Source organism: Myxine glutinosa, chromosome 11, assembly GCF_964187855.1.
Source record: "Myxine glutinosa chromosome 11, kmMyxGlut1.1, whole genome shotgun sequence".
NCBI classification, from domain to species: Eukaryota; Metazoa; Chordata; class Myxini; order Myxiniformes; family Myxinidae; genus Myxine; species Myxine glutinosa.
Genome location: NC_136271.1, coordinates 37,692,818 through 37,719,360, shown reverse-complemented (window position 1 = coordinate 37,719,360; position 26,543 = coordinate 37,692,818). Strand labels below are relative to the sequence as shown.

Below are 26,543 nucleotides of genomic sequence, written 5' to 3'. Positions count from 1 at the left end.
GCAGCTTAGAACAGCTTCGTAAGCTTGACGAGCAGGCAGCTTCGTAAGCTCGATGAGCAGGCAGCTCCATAAGCTCAACAACTAGGCAGCTCCGAACAGCTCGGTAAGCTCGACGACCAGGCATATCCGAACAGCTGGGTAAGCTCGATGACCAGGCAGCTCCGTAAGCTCGATGAGTAGGCAGCTTCGAACAGCTCCGTAAGCTCGACGAGCAGGCAGCTCCGAACAGCTCATTAAGCTCGACAACCAGGCAGCTCCGAACAGCTCAGTAAGCTTGACGAGCAGGCAGCTACGAACAGCTCCATAAGCTCGACGACCAGGCAGCTCTGAAAAGCTCCATAAGCTCGACGACCAAGCAGCTCCTGACAGCTCGGTAAACTCGATGCCCAGACAGCTCGGTAAGCTCGACGAAGAGGCAGCTCCGTAAGCTCAATGAGCAGGCAAGCTCCTTAAGCTCGATGAGCAGGCAGCTATGAACAGCTCCGTAACCTCGACGAGCACACATCTCTGAAAAGCTCCATAAGCTAGACGACCAGGCAACTCCAAACAGCTCGGTAAGCTCGACTAAGAGGCAGCTTCGTACAGCTCCGTGAGCTTGATGAGCAGGCAGCTCTGAACAGCTCCGTAAGCTCGACGAGCAGACAGCTCCAAACAATTCCGTAATCTCGACGACCAGGCATCTCCAAACAGCTCGGTAAGCTCGACGAGCAGGCAGCTCCGAACAGCTCAGTAAGCTCGACGACCAGGCAGCTCCGTAAGCTCGACGAGCAGACAGCTCGATGACCAGGCAGCTCGGGAAGCTCAACGAGCAGGCAGCTCTGAACAGCACATGTAAAGCTCTACAAGCAGGCAGCTCTGAACAGCTGTAAGCTCGACGAGCAGTCAGCTCCGTAAGCTCGCCGAGCAGGCAGTTCCATAAGCTCAACAACCAGGCAGCTCCGTAAGCTCGACGACCAGGTAGCTCCGTAAGCTCAATGACCAAGCAGCTCCATCAGCTCAATGAACAGGCAGCTCCAAACAGCTCCATAAGCTCTGATCAAGCAGCGCCGTAAGCTCGACGGGCAGGCAGGTCTAAGAAGCTCGGTAAGGTCGACGAGCAGGCAGCTTCAAACAGCTCCGTAAGCTCGACGAGTAGGCAGCTCTGTAAGCTCAACAAACAGGCATCTCCGTAAGCTCGATGACCAGGCATCTCCGAACAGCTCCGTAAGCTAGACGAGCAGGCAGCTCCGTAAGCTTGACGAGCAGGCAGCTCCGGGGTGGTTGGGGTGGCCGGCGTCGTCCTCGGGGTGGCCGGCGTCGTCCTCGGGGTGGCCGGCGTCGTCCTCGGGGTGGCCGGCGTCGTCCTCGGGGTGGCCGGCGTCGTCCTCGGGGTGGCCGGCGTCGTCCTCGGGGTGGCCGGCGTCGTCCTCGGGGTGGCCGGCGTCGTCCTCGGGGTGGCCGGCGTCGTCCTCGGGGTGGCCGGCGTCGTCCTCGGGGTGGCCGGCGTCGTCCTCGGGGTGGCCGGCATCGTCCTCGGGGTGGCCGGCGTCGTCCTCGGGGTGGCCGGCGTCGTCCTCGGGGTGGCCGGCGTCGTCCTCGCGGTGGCCGGCGTCGTCCTCGGGGTGGCCGGCGTCGTCCTCGCGGTGGCCGGCGTCGTCCTCGGGGTGGCCGGCGGCGTCCTCGGGGTGGCCGGCGTCGTCCTCGCGGTGGCCGGCGTCGTCCTCGCGGTGGCCGGCGTCCTCGCGGTGGCCGGCGTCGTCCTCGCGGTGGCCGGCGTCGTCCTCGCGGTGGCCGGCGTCGTCCTCGCGGTGGCCGGCGTCGTCCTCGCGGTGGCCGGCGTCGTCCTCGCGGTGGCCGGCGTCGTCCTCGGGGTGGCCGGCGTCGTCCTCGGGGTGGCCGGCGTCGTCCTCGGGGTGGCCGGCGGCGTCCTCGGGGTGGCCGGCGTCGTCCTCGGGGTGGCCGGCGTCGTCCTCGGGGTGGTCTGCGTCCTCCTCCTCCCAGGGCATTATTATATCGACTAAACGACGACGTCTTAGGAAACACCCATGGATCCCAACAGCAATTGTGTTTTCCCCCAAACCTGCACAACTCACCTTCCAGCTGTTGTTCGTCCCGTCGAGCCTTTCTGCGTTTACTTTATTGGAGGATTTGCGGGGCATTCCCTGGACGGGATATCTTTGAACAACGTCATCATTTTCATTCACTTTGACAGATCAACAGCCTGGAACAACTTGCAGTTTAAGCTCAGACGAGCATTTCCACGGTTCAAACGTATTCTGACCGCCATCTCTTCGCGTAATTAAACAAACACGGGTTGATAATTTCATCTTGGCCGTTTAGAAAAAAAGTACACCTTAACTTTTAAACATGCAATCCGTTGTTGCAACGTAAACAAACACACAACGAAAGAGAGGCGTGGCTTCAACGTATCCCGGCATGCTTCACGCTTCAAATGTGTGGCTTCTTGTTGTTTATTGTTATTTATTTCCTCTACCGAATATATATATATATATTTTTTTTCATCTTTAAAAATTCTTTATGAAGCCTGGCCTCGATGGACTACATAGTCCGTGCCTGGAGCCTTCCACATAAAAATTTAAAAATCACCTGACGTTTTGAGAGCAAACTAGTGCTCTTCCTCAGAGGTGTTGAGTGTGGTGTGGAGGTGAAACCGTGAGATATAATATTGTTGTAAGTTAATTGTGTTAATTTGCTTTAATGTGATATTTGAAGATTTTTAAAATATACATCCGGATCCGGAAGGGTGGAGCTTAGTGAACGCGCCGTGCCGGCAATGGAGATGTTTGGTGTGATTAATGCTGCCTGCTGAATGATTTTGGTTTTCGCTTGCAATAAACCTTTGTTAATGAACTTCAAGGAGTGATACTGGATCCTGGGGACATTACCTAATTGGCGACGAGGAAACGTTTTGAAATGGCGGTTTATGGAAAATTGACGAGTTCTAGCTGGAGAGAGAGTCCTGGGAGGCCGACATTGACATTGAGAGACATTCGTTCTACTGTGAGGAGAACCAGATCACCGATGAGAACAAAAAGAGGGAGATATTGCTGTCTATCGTCAGAGCAGAAGTATACCAGGTAATACGATCGTTGGTGTCACCTTCCAAGCCTGGAGAGTGTTACGGATTCGTCACTTCCGTTGTTGTGGTTTTCATCCACTGTAAACATTTTTGATTCCATGTACTATTATTGTTGTCGTTTGGAGGAAATAGAGATTACTATTTTCAAAAGGTAAAAAAGTTAATGTTTTAAATGAAACCGGAACTGGACGAAGAGGAAGAGGAGGAGAAAAGGCGGAGCGAGTGAGTCGGGCAAGAAGCCGAGCTGCTTCGAGGTCTGGAGCGAACGATTGGCGAACGAGGGTCACGAGTGAACTTTGGGTTTCCCGGGAAAGGGATTCCTGCGACAGAGTTGTTATCGCTGTGACCGATAAACCTGAGTGACAGGTTTTGCGGTTGATTCCGGAGAGAATCATCAGAGTGCCGTTACGCCACGAGAACGGGCCGTCGGCCATTTTTACCTCGCGCAGGATTTGCGCATCGCTCAAGGTTTTTCACTTCGCTTCAACCATTTTCACCGCATTCAGACGTTAATCTGGTGTGTGTGTGTGTGTGTGTGTGTGTGTGTGTGTGTGTGTGTGTGTGTGTGTGTGTGTGTGTGTGTGTGTGTGTGTGTGTGTGTGTGTGTGTGTGTGTGTGTGTGTGTGTGTGTGTGTGTGTGTGTGTGTGTGTGTAACGTGGCTTTTGAGTGGGAAATCTGTGGTTCGCCGATTTGGAGCCATGGAACGTCCATACCCAAGGGTGTGATTTCCCAGTCACCTTGAGGGCACCTTTGCGCAGCTTTGGCAGCGGGACTGTGACTGTCATCCGAACGGGATTCTGGTCTCGATTGGACATCGTTCTGATGATCACTGGAGCGGATCGACTTTGGCTTGATGCCGGAATAGAGACATTGGGGAATGTTCTTCTTTTCGCTCACTTGGAGCGCAGTGAGTTATATTGTACGAACCTGATGGTACCATCATAGGAAATATATATTGGTTGTACAATTGATTACTATTGTTGTTGTACTGTTATTCTTGTGTGATCTTAATACAATACTTGTTTGTTGGTAACAATTGGTGTGGTTTCACCATTGATCTTTGACATACAGAATAACACATTTTTCTGCCGTGACTCCTCTCGAGGCTCGGAGGTACACCGTGACCGGGGTTTGGGGAGGAGCACGTAACAAGAGGTAACATACGAGGAGATTGTGAAGAGGGTGAAGGAACATTATTCTCCCAGGCCACATAAAATCTTAGCATGGTTTCGGGTGAGGGTGTGTGTGCAGCAGCCGGTTTTGGGTGAGGGTGTGTGTGCAGCAGCCGGGACAGGCTAAACATAAGTGCATACCTCATGAAACTTCGAGAAATGAGTGAGCATTGTGACTATTTATTGAGTGAATGTCTTGAGCATAATCTAGTTGCCCTGGAATAGACTGTGCCCAATTTTTAACTCTCCAGGCCCAAGGCCTCCATTATGACGTCATAATTCGACAAGTACAAAACATACAATCAAGATGCAATTTCTTGAGCGCCATGTCGGCATAAACTGGTGGAGAAAAAAAATAATGATGACGTCATCGGTCACGTGATTCGGTCCCCATCTTGGAAAAACTTTGCATCTCTATATCCCCGAACGTGCTGAATCTTACTTTAATTCACCAAATGTCCGTCTGTCTGTCTCTGTCCGTCCGTCCGTTCGAAGGTACCGCAAAAACGGCTGAACCGATCGCAACGATATTTTGGTTGGGTAATCCTGGGATCTCCTGGAGTAAAATACGGTATATTGTTTTTCCAATTTCAGCTTTGGCCTCCAGCATTTTCAGGTTTGGACTCCCGCATAACGTTATTTTCCCGGGTGCCGCACAAACGGCTGCACCGATCGGACTCTGTGACCTCGGACAAAGACCTTTTAGAAGGACATGGGTTGAATCCCTGCTTGAGAGAATGCCAACCCCCTCCCCGCCATCACGGCCGTCTCTCCAACTCACAATCCCACGAGATATGCGGAAAGGATGACCAAAAACCAATTATCTTCTTTTTGATTGATATATAAACATCATTAAAAGTAAATAATGACCTCGGCCAAAGTTCAAACGACGTGGGTTTAATCTCCACATGAGAGAATTCCACATAGCTATTTGGGCGGTGTATACGCTAACAGATCGCTGTCTCCATCGATCTTGCCGAGGCCATAGCACCTATCGGCTCAAAATCCTTTTAACTGTTGACTTGGTAGTTTTTACAATGAAGGAAACATTAACAATGTTGTTAAAAGTTTATTTTGTGATTCATTTGTGATTGGAGTTATGTTGTTTGGAATGAAAAAAGAGATGTCGAGTTCAAGTGAATGACGACATGCTGTGATGGTTTCTACTTTCTGAACGTGAACGTCACGGATCACCTTTCCAGATTCGCCACAGACCCACGTTCGATGTTTCCATGCGTGAACGTACCCCTTTGTTTACGAACGGGTACGTTTGTCATGGAAGTCATTCACGAACTTGCTGTCCATGTCTGATGTGCGACTGAAGGTGCTACAGGAATGTGGAATATATTGGTTTCATGCTTTAGCATTCGCCGTTTCTGCATTGCCTGTTTGTTTCTGGCCTCCCACCCGTGCGTAGCACATGACTGATGACGTCATGCGTAGCACGGGTACCTCACTAGTAGACAAAATTGAGACATGGCTCATTGTAAAGAACTCTCCATGGGGAATAAAATATGTTAATGATGATGTCATAGGTGCCTCCATTATGACGTCATAATTCGACAAGTACAAAACTTCATCCGATCAAGATGAAATTTCTTGAGCCCTCATCTAGGAATAAATTAGTTTAGAAAAAAAATAATGATGACATCATCGGTCACGTGGTTCGGCCGCCATATTTGTTTTAACACAAAAGCCTTAAAAAGCACTGAAAATACATCATGGCGAGGGTTTGCAATCTCGGATTGCTCTTTTTCTTGTTTGTTACTTGCAAAATCGAAGATTTTTCGAGTATATTGGTTGGTTGCGTTTGTTATACTGTCTTTTTGTCTGTCACTCGCCTACAAGTCACAATTCTAATCCGATAGTCATGAAACTTCACCAAGGTGTAGAGGTCGTCACAATTGAGAAGCCTATTGATTTTGAGGTCAGACGTCATCTGGAGGTCAAATTTTTTAAATCGCTATTTTTCATCTGACTGACTTGAAAATTGAACAGTATTTGTATATTGAATCACTAAATTGGAAAACCAACTATTTTTGAGGACAAAAGGTCAAATCAAGGTCAAGATATTGTATACAAAAAAAAAAAAAAACTTCCAAAATCATCAATTTTCATCTGATTGACTTGAAAATTTAACAGCATTTGCATAGTTCCTCACTAAATTGGGAAACCAACTATTTTTGAGGTCAAAAGGTCAAAAGTCAAATGAAGGTTAAACTTCCAAAATCATCAATTTTCATCTGAAAAACCGTCAATTTTCATGTGATTGACTTGATAATTCAAACAGCATTTGCACATTGTCATTAAATAGGGAAACCAACTTTTTTTGAGGACAAAAGGTCAAAAGTCAAATCAAGGTTAAACTTCCAAAATCATCAATTTTCATTCGATTGACTTGAAAATGTAACGGCATTTGCATAGTGCCCCACTGAAGTGGGAAACCAACTATTTTTTAGGTCAAAAGGTCAAAGGTCAACTCTAGGTCAATCTTTTAAAATCATCACTTTTCATCCTATTGACCCGAGCTTTGATCAAGATCATCAATTTTAATCTTGATGAAATGGACAATTTGCTGGATAAATGGCAACCTTTTTGGGGGGTAGATTTTGCAAGTATCATGCTCTGTATGACGTCTTCTTGTTTGTTTGTCTGTCTGTATTGCTTTGTTATGATGTCATAGGTCACGTGGTATGGGCGCCATCTTGGAAAAACCGCAAAAATTTGCGAAAGCGCTGCATCGAAAAAATTGCGACATGCCTCATTGTAAAGAACTCTCCATGTGGAATAACATAATTATGTTAAAGATGATGTGCCTCCATTACGGTCATAATTCGAAAAGTACAAAACTTCATCCGATCAAGATGAAATTTCTTGAGCGTCATCGAGGGATAAATTGGTGGAGGAAAAAAATTATAATGTCATTGGTCACGTGTTTCGGCCGCCATATTTGTTTTAACACAAAAGCCTTAAACCCCACAAAAAACACGTCCTGGCGAGGGTCTTCAATCTATAATTGCTCTTTCTTGTTTTTAACTGTTTTTGTTATTTTGAGCATATGGAAGAAGAAGATGACATGTGAATAAAAATGGACACGGATGGGCTTTGAATTTTCAGATGCTTTCTCGTTTTACATTCTGATACCTTTACAGAGTGTTGCAAACTTCACACCAAAGATGTCCTTGTGACCCTCGACAGGGCAACCCAGGTAATCCTGGTCCCGTAGGTTCTTCTGGAGATATGGGCCGGCCCGGTCCTCTGGGACCTACAGGCCACAAGGGCTTAATGGGACGCATGGGAATAGCGGGAAGCCCTGGAGAACGAGGTTATGCTGGTTCGTCAGGACCACCAGGTCCACCTGGCACACCTGGAGAAAAGGTACACACTTCCCTTAGCAAGAATCTATTGTTATTGACATATTGTACAACATATGGAATGTAATCATGAATCTCGTTCTGTTATTGCCACAACAGGGTAACTCGGTTGCTTTTGGGGAAATTGAGAATTTCATCCGCAAGGAAATTACACGTCAACTGGAAAGTAAGTATGGTGTGTGAAATACATTCATTGTGCCTTACATCGTCTCGATGTTAGTGGTGTTCGTAGTTCGTCTTCGTCAGATGTTAGTCTGTCTTCTAGCTCCATTAAAGTCAGTTACAAGATACTTTTACCAAAACATCAGGTTGTATGAATTTACGTTTTGGACAAGATACCATTGTGCAATGGCTAACTTATTTTCATAAGGTGGTAGAGGATCTTCAATTTCTACAAGTGCACAATATCAGACGAGAGAGCTGACTCATATTCCCTCCCATGACACCATATTTATATGAATTAATATGAGTTCCAAACAAGGAAATTCAATGTAGAAGGAGGCCATTGGTCCTATATCAAGCCTGCACAATGGTCACCAATCTATGGTTGTTTGTCTGTGCTTTAGCCTTTTTAAAATGCCGAGCATCAAGCAAGGAAGCAGACCGTACCATTTTAAAAGTGTTTGGTATGACCTGGCCGGGGGTTTGAACTGCCGACCTTCCAGACTCCGAGCAGACGCTCCAGCAAATTAGCAATGACATCAGCCTAGAAGTGATCACGTGTTTACATTGGCAGAAATGGTTTTAATTGACCTCGATTTAAGCTTGCACACATCTTGTGTTCGACCCAATTAGATGGTTCCATTCTTGCTGTGTGACAACCACAAACTCACCTGTCCAAATCATGTTCAATCGTATCTGTAGGCCGTTCTATGCGAACATAACTGATCAGGATGTAACGGAACGAAAAGAACAGATGAAAGAGGGGGGCATGGTTGAGGGACACCAAGAGCATGGTTGAGGGACACCAAGAGCATGGTTGAGGGACAAAATAGAGGGAGACCTGGCAGGATAAGAGACATAGGTTAGAATGAGCGCAAGGGGCAGGCACAGAGAGTGAACAAGATGGATACACCCACAAACTCTCAATCATAGAAGTGAAAGAGAAAACTGGATACCTGGAAAGAGGTGGCCTTGGGGAGCAGTAATGGGGGTAGAAAATATCATGGTTGTTGGATGGGTGATAACCCGAGGTGGTGCAGCCGTCTTGGAGAGAAAAATGGGATTGAAGAGACTGAGGATGTTGGTTCCACAGGTGGGAAAAAAGGAACGAAGGAGTGGCGGTGGGCCTTTTCTGAACTATTGGAATCAAAATTTGTTGGTCCATTGCTCTTTTTGGGTCTTTCTAGACAAGAGAAATGTTGCTGTTAAAAAGCAGTTCTTTCTGGCAAGCTTGACAAGCTAATGATTTTATGCAAGAGGTTCTAACCTTTTGGTGACTTGAACAAAGTCTTTCGGTGAATTAAACTGTCTCGTCTCTGCGATGAAGTGCCCTAGAAATGATACTGCGATGAACATTGTATTTGGGAGCAATTGCCGTCCGAGTCATCCGCACTTGAACCACCCGGACCCTATGTGGGCCAACTCACCTGCTATTAAATGACTCCGAGCAATTCCTACGGTCGGTCATTTTGATTACACAGGTGGTCAATTTACATGGGCTATTGACATCGGTTGTGTGCAGACACGTAAACAGACGATGTGGGAGACGTGATCTGCAGGCGAAATTGCAGGATCACTCGGATCAGGTGGCAATAATTGGAACATTTCATGTTTCCCGTTCAATTCCCCTGATTGGGTTTCTTTCCTCATTTGCCACGGTTTGCATACACATGATGAATACATTTCTGAACTGTGAATAAAGTCGTTTGTTTAATTTTAAAAGTTGTTGCTTAATTCTTTGCTAGGAGTAAGTTAACCCAGCAACATCTGTCGTTCAACTCTTTTGTGAGCTTCTACCTCTTTAGAGAAGAGAAACTGACTTGCTGCAATGTAAACATTGTAAAATTTTGATGAAAGTGAAATTGGAGAAAATCATTAGAAATGTTAAGATGTAATTGTGTTTCTTTCCATGTTTTCCTTTGTTTTTCCTGGGCCGGCAACAATATTCTTGTGTTTCCTTCACACCTCACCCCCTTATCCTCCCCCACCTACAATGTTTCTATCTCTAATACAACATGGCGGTCCTCCCAGGACTATTACTCCGAATCCGCCAAGGTACAATGCTGCCTCAAAAAGGACGACGCGGTGAGCCTGGGCCTCCCGGAAAGCCGGGTAAGAATGGGGCCACAGGACAACAAGGACCTCCTGGAAAACCTGGACCGTCCGGCCCTCCTAGCCATGAGGGGCCACCAGGCCATCCGGGATTGAGGGGTGAGAGACCATAGGGTTTGAAGCTTCTCAAATTAAGAGTGCATTTGCATGAGACTGAATCTCACACACGGAATGGAAATCCGAGCGTGACGACTTAATAAATCGACAAAATGAATGCCCAGCAATGTCAATTAATGCCCCAATATATCGGTAGGGCACGGAAGATTACTACCACTACTACTCATATAAAGGCCCTAATTATTGCTTCTTGTTAGGTCAGCAAAGGAAATCTTTGGCCCAAGTCTTTCAGAAACAAGCTGAGCAGGCCTGATTTTCAACTGAAGTGGTAGGAATTTGAAATTTGTTAAATGAGACAGCGATAACCTGTCTACTCTACATAAAAGACTGTGGGATCTACAACATCCACAAACTACACTTGCAGACGGGACACAAAACTTCATGTCCATCTGAGGGACAGCACACATATTGTTGCAACATTGCTAATCTGAGTTTATGGTCTGGTCCAGAATCAAACTCGGATTAGGCACCTCAAAGCGAAATGCACCATCCTGATGGCACCAACTAATCAATGAAGAATATACTATTAATAATGTGAGTGCATCTATGAAGAACGTACTATTAATAATGTGAGTACATCTATGAGGAATGTACTATTAATTATGGGAGTACATCTACGAAGAATGTACTATTAATAATGGGAGTACATCTATGAAGAATGTACTATTAATAATGGGAGTACATCTATGAAGAACGTACTATTAATTATGGGAGTACATCTATGAGGAATGTACTATTAATAATGGGAGTACATCTATGAATAATGTACTATTAATAATGGGAGTACATCTATGAAGAATGTACTATTAATTATGGGAGTACATCTATGAAGAACGTACTACTAATTATGGGAGTACGTCTATGAAGAACGTACTATTAATAATGGGAGTACATCTACGAAGAATGTACTATTAATAATGGGAGTACATCTATGAAGAATGTACTATTAATTATGGGAGTCCAATCGTACATCTATGAATAATGTACTATTAATAATGGGAGTACATCTATGAAGAATGTACTATTAATTATGGGAGTACGTCTATGAAGAATGTACTATTAATAATGGGAGTACATCTACGAAGAATGTACTATTAATAATGGGAGTACATCTATGAAGAATGTACTATTAATTATGGGAGTACATCTATGAAGAACGTACTATTAATAATGGGAGTACATCTATGAAGAATGTCCTATTAATAATGGGAGTACATCTATGAATAATGTACTATTAATAATGGGAGTACATCTATGAATAATGTACTATTAATAATGGGAGTACATCTATGAAGAATGTACTATTAATAATGGGAGTACATCTATGAAGAATGTACTATTAATAATGGGAGTATATCTATGAATAATGTACTATTAATAATGGGAGTACATCTATGAAGAATGTACTATTAATAATGGGAGTACATCTTTGAAGAATGTACAATTAATAATGGGAGTATATCTATGAAGAACGTACTATTAGTAATGGGAGTATATCTATGAAGAATGTACTATTAATAATGGGAGTATATCTATGAAGAATGTACTATTAATAATGGGAGTACATCTTTGAAGAATGTACTATTAATAATGGGAGTATATCTATGAAGAATGTGCTATTAATTATGGGAGTACATCTATGAAGAATGTACTATTAATAATGGGAGTACGTACATCTATGAAGAATGTACTATTAATTATGGGAGTACATCTATGAAGAACGTACTATTCGTAATGGGAGTATATCTATGAAGAATGTACTATTAATAATGGGAGTATATCTATGAAGAATGTACTATTAATAATGGGAGTACATCTTTGAAGAATGTACTATTAATAATGGGAGTATATCTATGAAGAATGTACTATTAATTATGGGAGTACATCTATGAAGAATGTACTATTAATAATGGGAGTACGTACATCTATGAATAATGTACTATTAATAATGGGAGTATATCTATGAAGAACGTACTATTAGTAATGGGAGTATATCTATGAAGAATGTACTATTAATAATGGGAGTATATCTATGAAGAATGTACTATTAATAATGGGAGTACATCTTTGAAGAATGTACTATTAATAATGGGAGTATATCTATGAAGAATGTACTATTAATTATGGGAGTACATCTATGAAGAATGTACTATTAATAATGGGAGTACGTACATCTATGAATAATGTACTATTAATAATGGGAGTACATCTATGAATAATGTACTATTAATAATGGGAGTACATCTATGAATAATGTACTATTAATAATGGGAGTACATCTATGAAGAATGTACTATTAATAATGGGAGTACATCTTTGAAGAATGTACTATTAATAATGGGAGTACATCTATGAATAATGTACTATTAATAATGGGAGTACATCAATGAAGAATGTACTATTAATAATCGGAGTACATCTTTGAAGAATGTACTATTAATAATGGGAGTATATCTATGAAGAATGTACTATTAATAATGGGAGTACATCTATGAATAATGTACTATTAATAATGGGAGTACATCTATGAAGGACATACTATTAATAATGGGAGTACATCGATGAAGAATGTACTATTAATAATGGGAGTACATCTATGAAGGACTTACTATTAATAATAGTAAGTTATCCATCTTGTCTTCCGCTCCCTCTTTTTGTATATTTTGTTTGTCTGGTTGATTTGTTTGTGAAATAAATGATAGCTCTTTCACGAGCCTCGATTCAGTATACAAAAAATAATAATAAAAAAAAATGGGAGTACATCGATGAAGAATGTACTATTAATAATGGGAGTACATCTATGAAGGACTTACTATTAATAATGGGAGTACGTCGATGAAGAATGTACTATTAATAATGGGAGTACATCTATGAAGGACTTACTATTAATAATGGGAGTACATCTATGAAGGACGTACTATTAATAATGGGAGTACATCGATGAAGGACGTACTATTAATAATGGGAGTACATCGATGAAGGACGTACTATTAATAATGGGAGTACATCGATGAAGGACGTACTATTAATAATGGGAGTACATCGATGAAGGACGTACTCATAAAATGATAAAACTCATAAAATTTGAGTAAAATTGACTCAGGGCAGAGAATGGGAAAATTAGGGTGTTAAAAGAAAATTTGTAAACATTACGTAAAGTTTGTTGCTATTAAACGTTGGTAATTCCACAATCTTTTCATGAAGATTTTGACCAATTAACTTTGATTATTTTATGTTAAAATGTGTAAGAAAGTTTGAGTTTCCTATTGAAATGCATGGGATTTCACTAAAAATCACAGAAAATGATAGTGTCTGTAATGCGTTATTTCTATAGTCATATTTGTCAATTATTTTCAATTTGTCAGCCGTGATAAAAAAAATCTGGCCCAAAACAGGCCTCTTATGGTAGAAATTGGTTCCCATTTTAGATGCACTACAAGTACAGTCACGTAAAAAAGTAAGTACACCCCATGTAAAGTTTTGACTTTTTTCAACAAATTTTAACATACAGCTATTTGATCCTCATGACAACAATATTGATAGATAAAGGTGATATTATATAACAAATATCATGAAACATTTACATTTTGTAGTCTATTGTATAATTTAAATAAACATAAATGCAAATTTCGCATGTGGAAAAAGTAAGTACACCCCTACATTTATCACTACTTAAAATACCTAAAATTAGAATCAGGTGCAAATGATTAGAACATCGTTAGAGAGGATCTTGGAGGAACCTGTCTTATTTAAACCTCAGACATTTCGTTTGGTTTGCTCTTTGTTGTTGAAGTGTGCGGCATCACCATGCCTAAATCAAAAGAGCTCTTTGAGGCCATCAGAAAGAAGGTTATAGATGCCTACGAGTCTGGGAAGGGATTTAAAACGATCTCCAAACAATTTGAAATCAATCATTCAATTGTCCGGAAGATCATCTGCAAGTGAAGAAGATTCCAAACAACTGCCAACTTGTTCAGGCCAGACCGTCCCAGCAAGTTCAGCCCGAGAGCAGACCGCAAGATGCTGAAAGAAGTCTCGAAGAACCCCAGAATGTCATCACGGGACCTAAAGCTCTTGCCACTGTTGATGTCAAAGTGCACGAGTCTACCATTATAAAGAGGCTGCACAAATTTGATCTGCATGGGAGGTGTGCCAGGAGGAAACCTTTGCTGTCCAGAAAGAACATCAGGGCAAGACTAAAGTTTGCCAATGAACACCTCGGCAAAGACCAGCACTTCTGGAACAATGTGCTCTGGACAGATGAGTCAAAGGTAGAGCTATTTGGCCACAGAGCCAGAAGACATGCTTGGCGAAAACCAAAGACAGCATTTGACCACAAGAACCTGATACCAACTGTAAAGCATGGTGGTGGAAATATTATGGTTTGGGGCAGCTTTGCTGCATCAGGGCCTGGGCAGCTCACCATCATAGAATCCACTAAGAATTCTTTATTGTACCAGAGGGTGCTTGAGGATAATGTGAGGCCATCTGTCGGAAAGTTGAAGATCAACCGAAGGTGGAGCTTGCAACATGATAATGACCCAAAACATACCAGTAAATCCACCAAGGAATGGCTGAAAAGAAAGAAATTGAGGGTTCTGGAATGGCCAAGTCAAAGCCCGGATCTAAATCCCATCGAGATGTTGTGGGGGGATTTGAAACGAGCTGTGCATGCAAGAAACCTCTCAAACATCGCACAGCTGAAAGAATTCTGCATGGAGGAGTGGGCAAAAATTTCTCCCAGTCGATGTCAGAGACTGGCAGACAGTTATAAGAAATGCCTACTTGAGGTTGTTTCTGCCAAAGGGGGCAATACCACCTATTTGAGCCAAGGGTGTACTTACTTTTTCCACATGCGAAATTTGCATTCATGTTTATTTAAATTATACAATGGATGACAAAATGTAAATGTTTCATGATATTTGTTATATTATATCACCTTTATCTATCAATATTGTTGAAATGAAGATCAAATAGCTGTAAGTTGAAATATGTTGAAAACGTCAAAACTTTACATGGGGTGTACCTACTTTTTTACGTGACTGTATATTGTTTTTAAATGTCATGTTGGATCCCATCTGCAAATCTATATAATAATAGCGTAAGGACTCGACTTTGTTATCCCTTTTACGCCGCACCCAGTGACCCGATGCCCACGGCACAAATGGATTTACGATCTACGAACCGCGCACTTTGTTTATCACGTACATCCATACTCGAAAAATCGGAATTAGCCGACGTTGGGGCCCAAAAGCATCCGATTAACTGCCGATACGACGCCATCTTACGACGCCATCGTATTGGCGTCTGCTGGGCGAAGGCGAAGCAAGCCGTCCGCTGATTGGACAGGCGAAGGCGAAAGCAAGCCGTCCACTGAGTGGACAATCCAGAGCATGCATTTGTGCCAGTGTCGTCGATTGCCGTGTACTACACCACATCCTCCCTTCCGTGGATGTTCCACGGGTTTCGGCTAGTTAGCATTAATTTGCCAGAGCAAATGTCGTGCAAACAAGTTGCACTTCGTGAAAAAAATTAAGCCTCTGAAAATGCAGACTTGTCAAGTCTAATGATGTGCATTAAGACATGAAAGATGCATTAGGAAAACACCAAAAAATGTATTTATGCCTCCACAGCTGTAGGCCAGAGGTATTATGTTTCCGGGTTGTGTGTCTGTCCGTCCATCTGTTATTTATTACCACCATAACTTTTGAACCCCAGAAGGAATTTCAACTAAACTTGGAACAAGTAGAGACTGTAACGCAAGTATGAACTGATTTGACATTGGGTTAAAATGCTCTCAGGTCGTGTGCCCTTTAATTGAAAGTCTTTATTGCCACAATAACTTGTGAACCACTGAAGGGATTTCAACCAAACTTGAAACAAGCATGGGCTGTCATACAAACATGAGCTGATTTGATGTTGGGTTCAACAGGTCAAAGGTCATGTGCCCTTTGACAATAATTTTGCAGATCAAAACTCAAGTTAGACGCATCTGATGGTGTCTCTCTTCCTCTTCCCTCTCTCTCTCTCTCTCCCTCCCTCTCACGTGACCTTCAATTGAGATCAAACATAACAATGGGTTGACATCTAACACAGGCATATCCATTGACACATTTGCATCAAATTATATTTTCTAGTTTATTCTCATGTTAAACCTCACCATGTTGTAATTGATTTTCTCCACCTATACATTTGCTTTTTAAAATCATGTTAACAGGTGAAAGGGGAGTTAAGGGTGATCAAGGACCTCCAGGTGAGGGGCTTGAGGGGAAACGAGGAGCTCCTGGACTTCAAGGTGAGACTGTGGTCAGCACATAGGCCGATGCCATGATTAGCTTAGGAAATGTGCATGAAGGCCGTTATCGTTCCCATATTTGTGGTGACATTATTGTAAAATTCTACATCTGTGCATCCAGAATTCCAAGATTGTTGTCCATTATATTTATAGGCCTATTTACTGTATTACCTTTGCTAGGGAAATGTGGGAAGGGGGCTAAAATAATAACATAAAACAAATTGAATGTAGGAAATGGGAAGGCAGTTAGAGAAATGTGGATATGAGAATTTTTGGGAATGTGGAAAGATTGAAATAAGGTAGAAAGAGTTACAGAAGTCAGGGAAGGGGAAGAGATAACGGAAGAAGCACATGGAGAACTAGAACAGCACTCGGTAGAGCACATACCTCGACCAGGCCCACTGATAGGCCGGATCCCACTGAGAGGCCGGATCCCGCTGAAAGGCCGGATCCCACTGAAAGGCCAGATCCCACTGAAAGGCCGGATCCCGCTGATAGGCCGGATCCCGCTGAAAGGCCGGATCCCGCTGAAAGGCCGGATCCCACTGAAAGGCCGGATCCCACTGAAAGGCCGATCCCACTGAAAGGCCGGATCCCACTAATAGGCCGGATCCCACTGATAGGCCGGATCCCACTGATAGGCCGGATCCCACTGATAGGCCGGATCCCACTGATAGGCCGGATCCCACTGATAGGCCGGATCCCACTGATAGGCCGGATCCCGCTGATAGGCCGGATCCCGCTGATAGGCCGGATCCCGCTGAGAGGCCGGATCCCGCTGAGAGGCCGGATCCCGCTGAGAGGCCGGATCCCGCTGAGAGGCCGGATCCCGCTGATAGGCCGGATCCCGCTGAGAGGCCGGATCCCGCTGAGAGGCCGGATCCCGCTGAGAGGCCGGATCCCGCTGAGAGGCCGGATCCCGCTGAGAGGCCGGATCTGGATCAGGACCTGAACCAAATTCAAATTGGCTTGTTCCTGTCACCTAACCAACTCATCCACCTAGTTTTGTCATAACTCGTCCACAACCTTTTGAGATATCATGGTCACAGACAGACAGACAAACGGACAGACAGAGAGGGGCGAATACATAACCTCCATCCACCCTCAGTCGCGGAGGTAAAGATTGTTTTTCATGATGATGATGATGTTGTTATACCTGTGCACTCAGAGTAAAATTAAATAAATAGAACTCCTGTAAATCTTTTATTAATCAATCCACAACATCTGCAGGTCTTCCAGGACCAACAGGCTATGGAAAAGATGGTTCACCTGGCTCCGCTGGTCCAACAGGCAGTCCTGGAAGCCCCAGTCCTCCTGGTCCCCCTGGACGTGCTGGCCATAATGGTCAATGCGACCCCTCAACGTGTTTCTATGCCGCCAGTTTATCCCGGCCAGCTTCAAACGTCAAAGGTCCATGATGAAGACTGAAAACCTGTGATCGGTGCAACATTCTCTTCTTCGTCATTCAATTAATTTAATCTGGATTTGTCAAATCATTGCGTTTTCTGAAATAATTATTTTGCTCAATCTTTGGAAGTCTCAGTTTTATCACCTCTACCTTGTATGGGGCCCTTTGCAAGATGTCCTGCTTGATTGTCCTATCACTTTTCCTACTCATATCACTGTCTATTGTGCTAGTGGCCTCTCTTTTGGTTTACCTGTAAGCTCTCATTTGACCCCAAATAGGTATTTGAGCTGTGTGAGCAGCAATGGCGCAAGTGTAGCTCTCATTCATGAATGCAATGGATCATTCAAAATTCACTGAGAAACTTGACAGCTCAAAAATCTCAGGCCGTACCTTCTCAATGGACTGTCACATTTCAGTCATTCTATCAAAGGTAGGAATTTCAAACTTCCTTCTTCCTTTGCTTGCAGACAATCCAAGGTATGTTTTCAAAATGACTAAGAAAATAACACATGCTTGCCATATCCAGCTGCATAGAATGAAAACCTTATAATTTGTTGTTAGTAATCACAACACGTTGCACCATTCATAGGACAGATTTGATACTAGTTTCTAATTTTCCTTGTAATTTTTTGGAAGACAATGGAAGCTTGCATCATTCTCTCATGCCAGGTGACAAGTGGAGTACTGTATCTTGTGCTTTTATTTTGCGTTATTATTAGCTTTTTTATTTATTAGCTTTGTTTTGCTTTTTGTTATTCAGTGGCTGTGCCGCTGATGCAGTGCCCCCTGTAGGTCAGAGCAGGAATTTGTAATTTGTTCAGGGTGCCTGCGATGACTCGCCTACTCGTCACGAGGGGCACCGTGGGATATTAAACGTACACCAACTAATGCTGGTAGACAGGATGCCCATTTAACGTCCGTCCGAGGGACGGTACACGCATTGATTCGCTCCGCGACAGTTCGCAGCTGGGTCGGGATTCTAACCCAGGTGAGATAGCTCAGAGGTAAGTGCGCATACCTCTAGGTCTAGTCCATCGTTCTAGCCCTGAGCAGATAAAATACAAGCTTACCTTCATCATGGTACTTTGATTTTTATTTTTTTTGTCCCACTCCAAACTAACGATACAGGTAGTTGTTTCACCAATTTGAGGAGATGCACATAAGAAAATATAACGATGTGTTTTATGTGCTTTATTCTGTATTGTTTGAATGGTGCCAATTTTGTTCAAATTAAATGTCCATGAGAACAAGTAATTTATTGAAAAGTTTCACATTTTTGTACTCGGTAGCACATTCGTGCTGCTCGTACCATGTAGGAAAGTATGAATCGTGTTTGATTGTATTAAACACAGTCACATGTGATGCTTTACTGAACACCTCCATAGTTCAACTAGAAATAATGAATCATGTCTTCTCGTAAATATGTGATTAAAGGCAAATAAATATGCTCCGGTTGTTTGTATGACGTCAGCAATTGACTTTTGTCACACAGCTGGCCGGAAAAAAACATGAAAGACGAGTTTAGCCATGCCACATGCCCATAGTGTTCAAAGCAACGAGCTGTAATCGGACTACACATGAATATGATGACAACAAAATCCTGTTCTGCTTTACAAGAAATTTAGCTCTTTCACGAGCCTCGATCTTGTATACAAAAAAAAAAAAAAAGGAAGACATTCAAATTAGTCATTGGGAAATTAAAGAAACCGATAATTTAATTAAACTTATTTAAATTCTAAACAATACAATTAGGAATGGAGCTAAAAAATAAATTAATATAAACATATTTAAATTCACCCCAGATCCACTTTTTTTGAAATACCGATTTCTTTCCTGGAAGTCCTGGTAGGGTCCATGTGTTTTATACCCCTCCCACCCCCTCCCCCCGCCTTCACATGCCTCCTCCCCCCAAGCCCTCTCCATCCCACAGATCTCCCGATGTCTCTGTTCTCTGCTGTTGTACTTGTGTGCTTCCCTCTCTCTCCCCATCTTGTCTCCTGCTCCCTTTATTGTATGTTTTGTGTGTCCGCTTGTTTTTTTTGTGATTGATGTTAGCTCTTTCACGAGCCTCGATCTTGTATACAAAAAAAAAAAAACTTTAAAAAAGTGATCCACGTTACTTTGAAGAAGTGGAGAGACAGGAGAGAGCAGGATGGGCAGCATTTGGTGGATTACAAAAACGTCCTGAAAAGCAAACGGATTATTTTAATGTCGTGAACAAACTTCGGTACATCACGGGTGATGAAAATTGTGGTCAAGTTCAATCGAAATAGTGTGTGTAGTTTCAGAGGAAAAAGCTAATTTCTATTTTGGGGGTCAAACCTGGACCCACTTTGACGACCCCCAGTAGACCCATTTAGACCCTGATTTTTTTTCGTGCCGTGAATAAAGTTGAGTCTCAACGTACCAATTATAATTTGTGCCAAGTTTAGTCACCATCCCATCAGCGGTTTTCGGAGAATAAGTTGCAAGTGTTTACGGACTGACGGACAGACGACTTGCCATCATCCCATAAGCTCCCCAGAACTATGTTCCAAGTGAGCTCAAAATTGACAATATGGAGACGTACCTGAAACAAACTGAAGATCGGATATTTGATGGAGAGTGGAAACCTAAAATTCGCTGGAGTGCTATGGTCCCGCAAACAGGAAAGAATGGGCATGACTGTTCTGTTGAGAGGGCCTTTCATCCTGCACTAAACCAAAACAGGCTAGTCCAGTAAAACCGATCAGTGTTAGTTGTACTACAAAGCTCCAGGAAATGATGAATCGCTTCAGAGCCTCAGATTAGGCCGAGCTCACCTGATTTCCTTCTTTACATTCCTAATTGTACTAATTCTTGCGAGTATCACCCATACATCACGGGGCAGGAAACTGACATTCTTCGGGTTACAAATAAAGATGGGATGCAACATGAAGTGTTCGATGCCTCGAGGTGTGTTACACCAGCAGTGGAAGAAGGATACAGACCTGGAGCTGAGGAGGTTTAATCTTATGGCTGAGGCCATCAAGTTTGATGGTGGTTTCTGACATGGCTATCAATGGAGTTTACAAAAAGTGATTTGTTATTGCCACCACCCCCGCCAGAGAGCCACTGCACCAGGTCAAAGTTCATGTCTGCTTTGCGTTTTAGGAGAAAACTGTAACATACTGAAGGGAGTGCAAGGAGGGATCCGGAATTGCCCGGAAACGCTGGGTAACTTTACCACTCTCGATCGTCAAATGAAGAGCTGTATGTTGTTTCCTCTTCTGCTTGATCAATGGCCATGAGATCATCATTTATTTTATGTGTTGACAAAATGTCGTGCAGGATTCATTCCCATTGAAACCGTGAAATCTGGTAATATCTCTCTTGAAGTTTCCGGCCATTATCTGTATGGTTGTACATGCCTGGAGAACAATTGTGGGAATCTATTAGTAAAATGAGAATTAACCGTCCGTGTGTCAAGAAATGTTTGGGGACACGTTTAAGTAAATAAATGGCCGCCAGTCGGCCATCTTGGATCTGATCTCGAAAAAAGATGACGTAAGCATAATTCGCGATCTGTGTGCCAAGTTGGAACAAGATCGGTAAATGCATGTCTGAGAAATGGTTGAGGGCATTTTTCAATATCGAGTTTTTTTACAATTAAAATGGCGCCAGTCGGCCATCTTGGATCTGATCTCGAAAAAGATGACGTAAGCATAATTCGCGATCTGTGTGCCAAGTTTGAACAAGATCGGTAAATGCATGTCCGAGAAATGGTTGAGGACATTTTTCAATATCGAGTTTTTTTACAATTAAAATGGCCGCCAGTCGGCCATCTTGGATCTGATCTCGAAAAAAGATGACGTAAGCATAATTCGTGATCTGTCGGCCAAGTTTGAACAAGATCGGTAAATGCATGTCCGAGAAATGGTTGAGGACGTTTGCAATATCGAGTTTTTTTACAATTAAAATGGCAGCCAGTCGGCCATCTTTGATCGCATCGTGAAACAAAATGATGTGCCAATGTATACCGTCATGTACTGTCTTTGTGCCAAGTATGAACATATTAATCAGTCCATACATCTCCGAAATATGGTTGTGGACAGATGGACGAGACCCAATCTGTAAGAACCCCATTTTGGACAAAGTCCAAGGGGTCTAATAACAACATCAAACATAATGGCTTCAAACACAAGATTCAAACCCCAATTGGACTCTTGTACCAATATCATTGAATTGAAATTGGCACAAAGTCTTAACTTGACAAAATGGCCATAACTGTCAGATTTATAATCTACAATCACCCTCGCCTGAGGAGAGGATATTGCATTTGTCTGTTTGTCTGTCTGTTTGTTGATATGATTTTCTCTGCAACCGTTGATCCAATTGACAGGAAATTTTCACGATAGGTACACCTCCACCTGTATAATTTTTTTATGATAATTATGATGTCCTAGGTCACGTGGTACGGCCGCCATCTTGGAAAAAACGAAAAGCTTTGCACCTCTATATCTCCGAAAGCGCTGCATAGAAACAATTGACACATGGCTCATTGTAAAGAACTCTCCATGGGGAATAAATTTGTCAATGATTATTTCATAGGTGCCACCATTATGATGTCATAATTCAACAAGTACAAAATTTCATCCGATCAAGATGAAATTTATTGAGCGTCATCTAGGGATAAATTGGTGGAGAAAAAATAACGATGATGTCATCGGTCACGTGGTTCGGCCGCCATCTTGGAAAAAACGGAAAAAATTGATGGCTCATTGTAAAGAGCTCTCCATGTGGAATAACATGTTAATGATGTCATAGGTGCCACAATTATAGTCATAATTCGACAAGTACAATATTTCATCCGATCAAGATGAAATTTATTGAGCATCATCTAGGGATAAATTGGCGGAGAAAAAAAAATAACGATGACGTCATCGGTCACGTGGTTCGGCCGCCATATTTGTTTTAACACCGAAGCCATAAAAACCACTGAAAATACATCCTGGTGAGGGTCTGCATGCAATCTCTGATTGCTCTTGCTGGTTCAAGAAGGTTTACAAAGATATGCCACTTCCAAGGATTATCCTAACCTGTGTTATAGAGCTCGAGGTGTCTACAGGTGTACCCCAGTCCCCAATATCCATTTCCAATAATTTGAAGGTGCTTTAAAGAACAGAGAAAGATAAAATGGAGGCAGCAATTTTTACAAAGATAAGAATTCATTTCATTTGAAAAGAGCAGTCTGGCAGATGTAGTAAACATGTCGACATTTATCACTGGCTCATTCACTAGAAGGCGCTCTAATATCAGTCTTACTCTTGTGTCCCCTACACATTGTGACGTTTCGGGGCACCCACAGCCACAAGTCACAAACGATTCATGGCTGCGGAAATGAGCCAATCACTACTCCATTGTACAAGCAGACCGAACTCGATGAATGGCAAGGAATATACCGAGTAGTTTTACCGCTACCTACCCAGCATGATCAATATTGCTGATGATGAAAAGGCCATACTGTGCATTTTGTGGTTGCAGACTCACAGGAGAAAGACAGAAAATTGATACAAACATGAAACACCACATTTGTCTGTTAAGGAGGAATGTTCATTGAATTTTCCAAATGAAACAAATGAATGTGACATATTGTTCATAAATGAAGGACGATAAAGGTTCCAAAACAGATTGGTAGATGTGTGTGTATGTGTGTGCGTGTGTTTGTGTGTGTGTGTGTGTGTGTGCGTGTGACTATATGTGTGTGTATGTGTCTGTGTTTATATGTGTGCAAAGGGCGTGTGTGTATGTGTATTGAGTGTGTGTATGTGTATATATATATATGTGTGTGTGTGTGTGTGTGTGTGTGTGACTATGTGTATGTGTGTCCTCAGGCAAGATCACATGCTTCCTACATGTAAGTCATATACTCTTGGTCCTTATCAAAGATAATGAAATAAATCATATACACGTGTGGTGGACACAGGAACTTCAAGGTCTCTGGAGATGGACTTGTAGCCTTGAGATTGTCCATGCTTGGCTACATTCTTGTGTCTGACCTCCTCAGACAATTCTCTGGTTTTCTTTCTTTTCTCCATGCTCGTTGTGGTATACACATACACAGTGACACAAAACAGCAGAATGACTCAGTTTCTCCATTCGAACTGGTTGAATGAGTGACTTTTATATTGCAGGCATCTGAAACTCACTACAGGTGAGTTCAATTCCAGAGTAAAGGAGAATCACCTGCTTGAAATCTAATTATTTGTAACTTCTAAAAGGTGCCAATAATATTGTCCGGGCCTTTTTAGGATTTCTGTGTGGAATAAGCTAAGATTTAGTAATTTTTTCAGTTTTTTTGGTTTTGTTCCACTGAAAACCAAAGAAATACAAATGTGGATACCAAAATATTTTCTAATTTCAACAATTTTCTGCAAGAAATGGTGCATTATTTTAAAAATGTGCAAGGGTGCCAATATTTTTGGCCACGACTGTATATATATATATATATATACAGTATATATATACAGCCGTGGCCAAAAATATATATCCCACCAATATATTTAGTGGTAGTAAATGCTAATGGGCATTTCATTCAAGTGGAGCGTGCTGCTTTCAATAAGCAAGTGCAATTTTGTGCGTCATCCACTATCAGCTGAAATTCCATCCTATTGCTGTGGAATATATTTACGAGCGTGGCTTTATCAGCTCTCGAACACTGGACGCCGGAGACAATACAGAGTGATTGTTGTGGTTACCAAGACGACAGCATGAACACTCCAAAAACACAAAACAAACCGATACAAAGGCACACTGCTGAGGTTGCAAGAGCAAGTAAGTTATCCATTCTAAATGTTACAATGTCTTCTTTTCGAAGAAGAAAATCTATTTAGTTGTGTGCTCAGTGAACATTTGTTACTTTGTTGTGCACAAAAATCTCGGCTCGTCAAAGAATGTGGTAACAAAGTGCAAAAAAGGGCAGTGGGGCATCATTTGGAAATAAACAAGTGGAAAATTTTGAGAGAGAGGATGCGAGGAAATAGTCACAATTACAACTAAAGACATGGACTATAGCAATCACTAACATTCTTGAAATTTATAAAGGGACAGGCTCAATTACAAAGATGGAGTAGAGGGGCATCCATCTTACTATAATTCACCAAATGTCCGTCCGTCTCTGTCCGTCCATTCGAAGGTACCGCAAAAACGGCTGAACCGATCGCAACGATATTTTGGGTGGGTAATCCTGGGATCTCCTGGAGTAAAATGGGCTATATTGTTTTTCCAATTTCAGCGTTGGCCTCCAGCTTTTTCAGGTTTGGACGCCCGCATAACGTTATTTTCCCGGGTGCCGCACAAACGGCTGCACCGATCGCTGCACAGCTGCACCGATCGGACTCGGACAAAGACCTTTTATAAGGACATGGGTTGAATCCCTGCTTGAGAGAATGCCAACCCCCTCCCCGCCATCACGATTGTCTCTCCAACTCACAATCCCACGAGATATGTGGAAAGGACGACCAAAAACCAATTATCTTATTTTTTATTCATATACAAACATCATTAAAAGTAAATAATGACCTCGGCCAAAGTTCAAACGATGTGGGTTTAATCTCTACATGAGAGAATTCCACATAGCTATTTGCGCGGTGTATAAGCGAACAGATCGCTGTCTCCATTTATCTTGCCAAGGCCGTAACACCTATAGGCTCAAAATCCTTTTAACTGTTGACTTGGTAGTTTTTACAATGAAGGAAACATTAACAATGTTGTTAAAAGTTTATTTTGTGATTAATTTGTGATTGGAGTTATGTTGTTTGGAATGAAAAAGGAGATATCGAGTTCAAGTGAATGACGACATGCCGTGATGGTTTCTACTTTCTAAACGTGAACTTCACGGATCGCCATATGCAGATTCGCCACAGACCCACGATCGATGTTTCTATATGTAAACGTACCCGTTTGTTTGCGAACGGGTACGTTTTTCATGGAATTCCTTCACGAACTTGCTGTCCATGTCTGACGTACGACTGTGGGTGCTACACTGCTACAGGAATGTGGTATTTATTGGTTTCATGCTTTAGCATTCGCCATATCTGCATTGCCTGTTTGCTTCTGGCCTCCCACCCATGCGTAGCACGTGTATCGCACTAGTAAAAGCAAATGCAATGTTGCAGTCAGTTGAGCTACAGAAATTGCACTTCTCAACAACTTGAATGAACGAATCACTCAGTAATGTGCAGGACGGCTGGGAGACGAGCAACTTCTGGCAACAGTCGTGTCTTTATAAATTGCGCCAATCGCTCCCCTTCGTAAGAAGTGCGCAAACGTGATCCATTCAACTACAGCAGAGCAATAAGGATATTTCTAGTTGGAAGAAAAATCGTGAAATCCATCATTGTAGCTGACATTGTGTTTCCTTTTATCGAATGGCCTGATCTCAGATCATTTTGGATTCCAACGTAGTAAAGTTTTTGGAAATGCTGCTGCTTTTGTTTCAACACTTACTCAGTTTAATTAATAAAACTGTGCTAGGTCTTTGGACATATCTTTGAAACTCTGTGGCACTCCACTCATTTGGCACCCATGGGAAGGACGCCAAGCTCTGCTTATGCCATCCAACGCCACCTTTCATCCTGGCTGACCGGCTTCCTCTATATACACAATCAGCATGCAACTCTCAAGGATATCCTTTCATCTCTTCTTCCCTTGGAGGCTAGAGCCAAGGCGACATCGTCAGCCTCGTTTTATTACTAATATAGCTTATTGACCCTCTGATGATATAAAACCCTCTTTTGCACTTTGTAGATAATTCCACATTGTGCCATATGGTGCCCCATTATGACATCAACAGCTGCTGCATTG

At 42.7% G+C, this 26,543-nt stretch overlaps 1 protein-coding gene across 1 annotated transcript in view; it reads left to right on the top strand.

Annotated features, from left to right (window-relative positions):
• Positions 1–19,178, top strand: part of COL22A1 (collagen type XXII alpha 1 chain) — a 283,216-nt gene extending 264,038 nt beyond the window's left edge. The window contains exons 45-49 of the mRNA XM_068129833.2: positions 7,451–7,630; positions 7,726–7,792; positions 9,820–9,999; positions 16,235–16,312; positions 17,543–19,178. Coding sequence (XP_067985934.2) covers positions 7,451–7,630; positions 7,726–7,792; positions 9,820–9,999; positions 16,235–16,312; positions 17,543–17,730 — 693 coding nt within the window. The 3' untranslated portion in view covers positions 17,731–19,178. The remainder of the gene's footprint in view (positions 1–7,450; positions 7,631–7,725; positions 7,793–9,819; positions 10,000–16,234; positions 16,313–17,542) is intronic.
• The last annotated feature ends 7,365 nt before the right edge of the window (positions 19,179–26,543 follow it).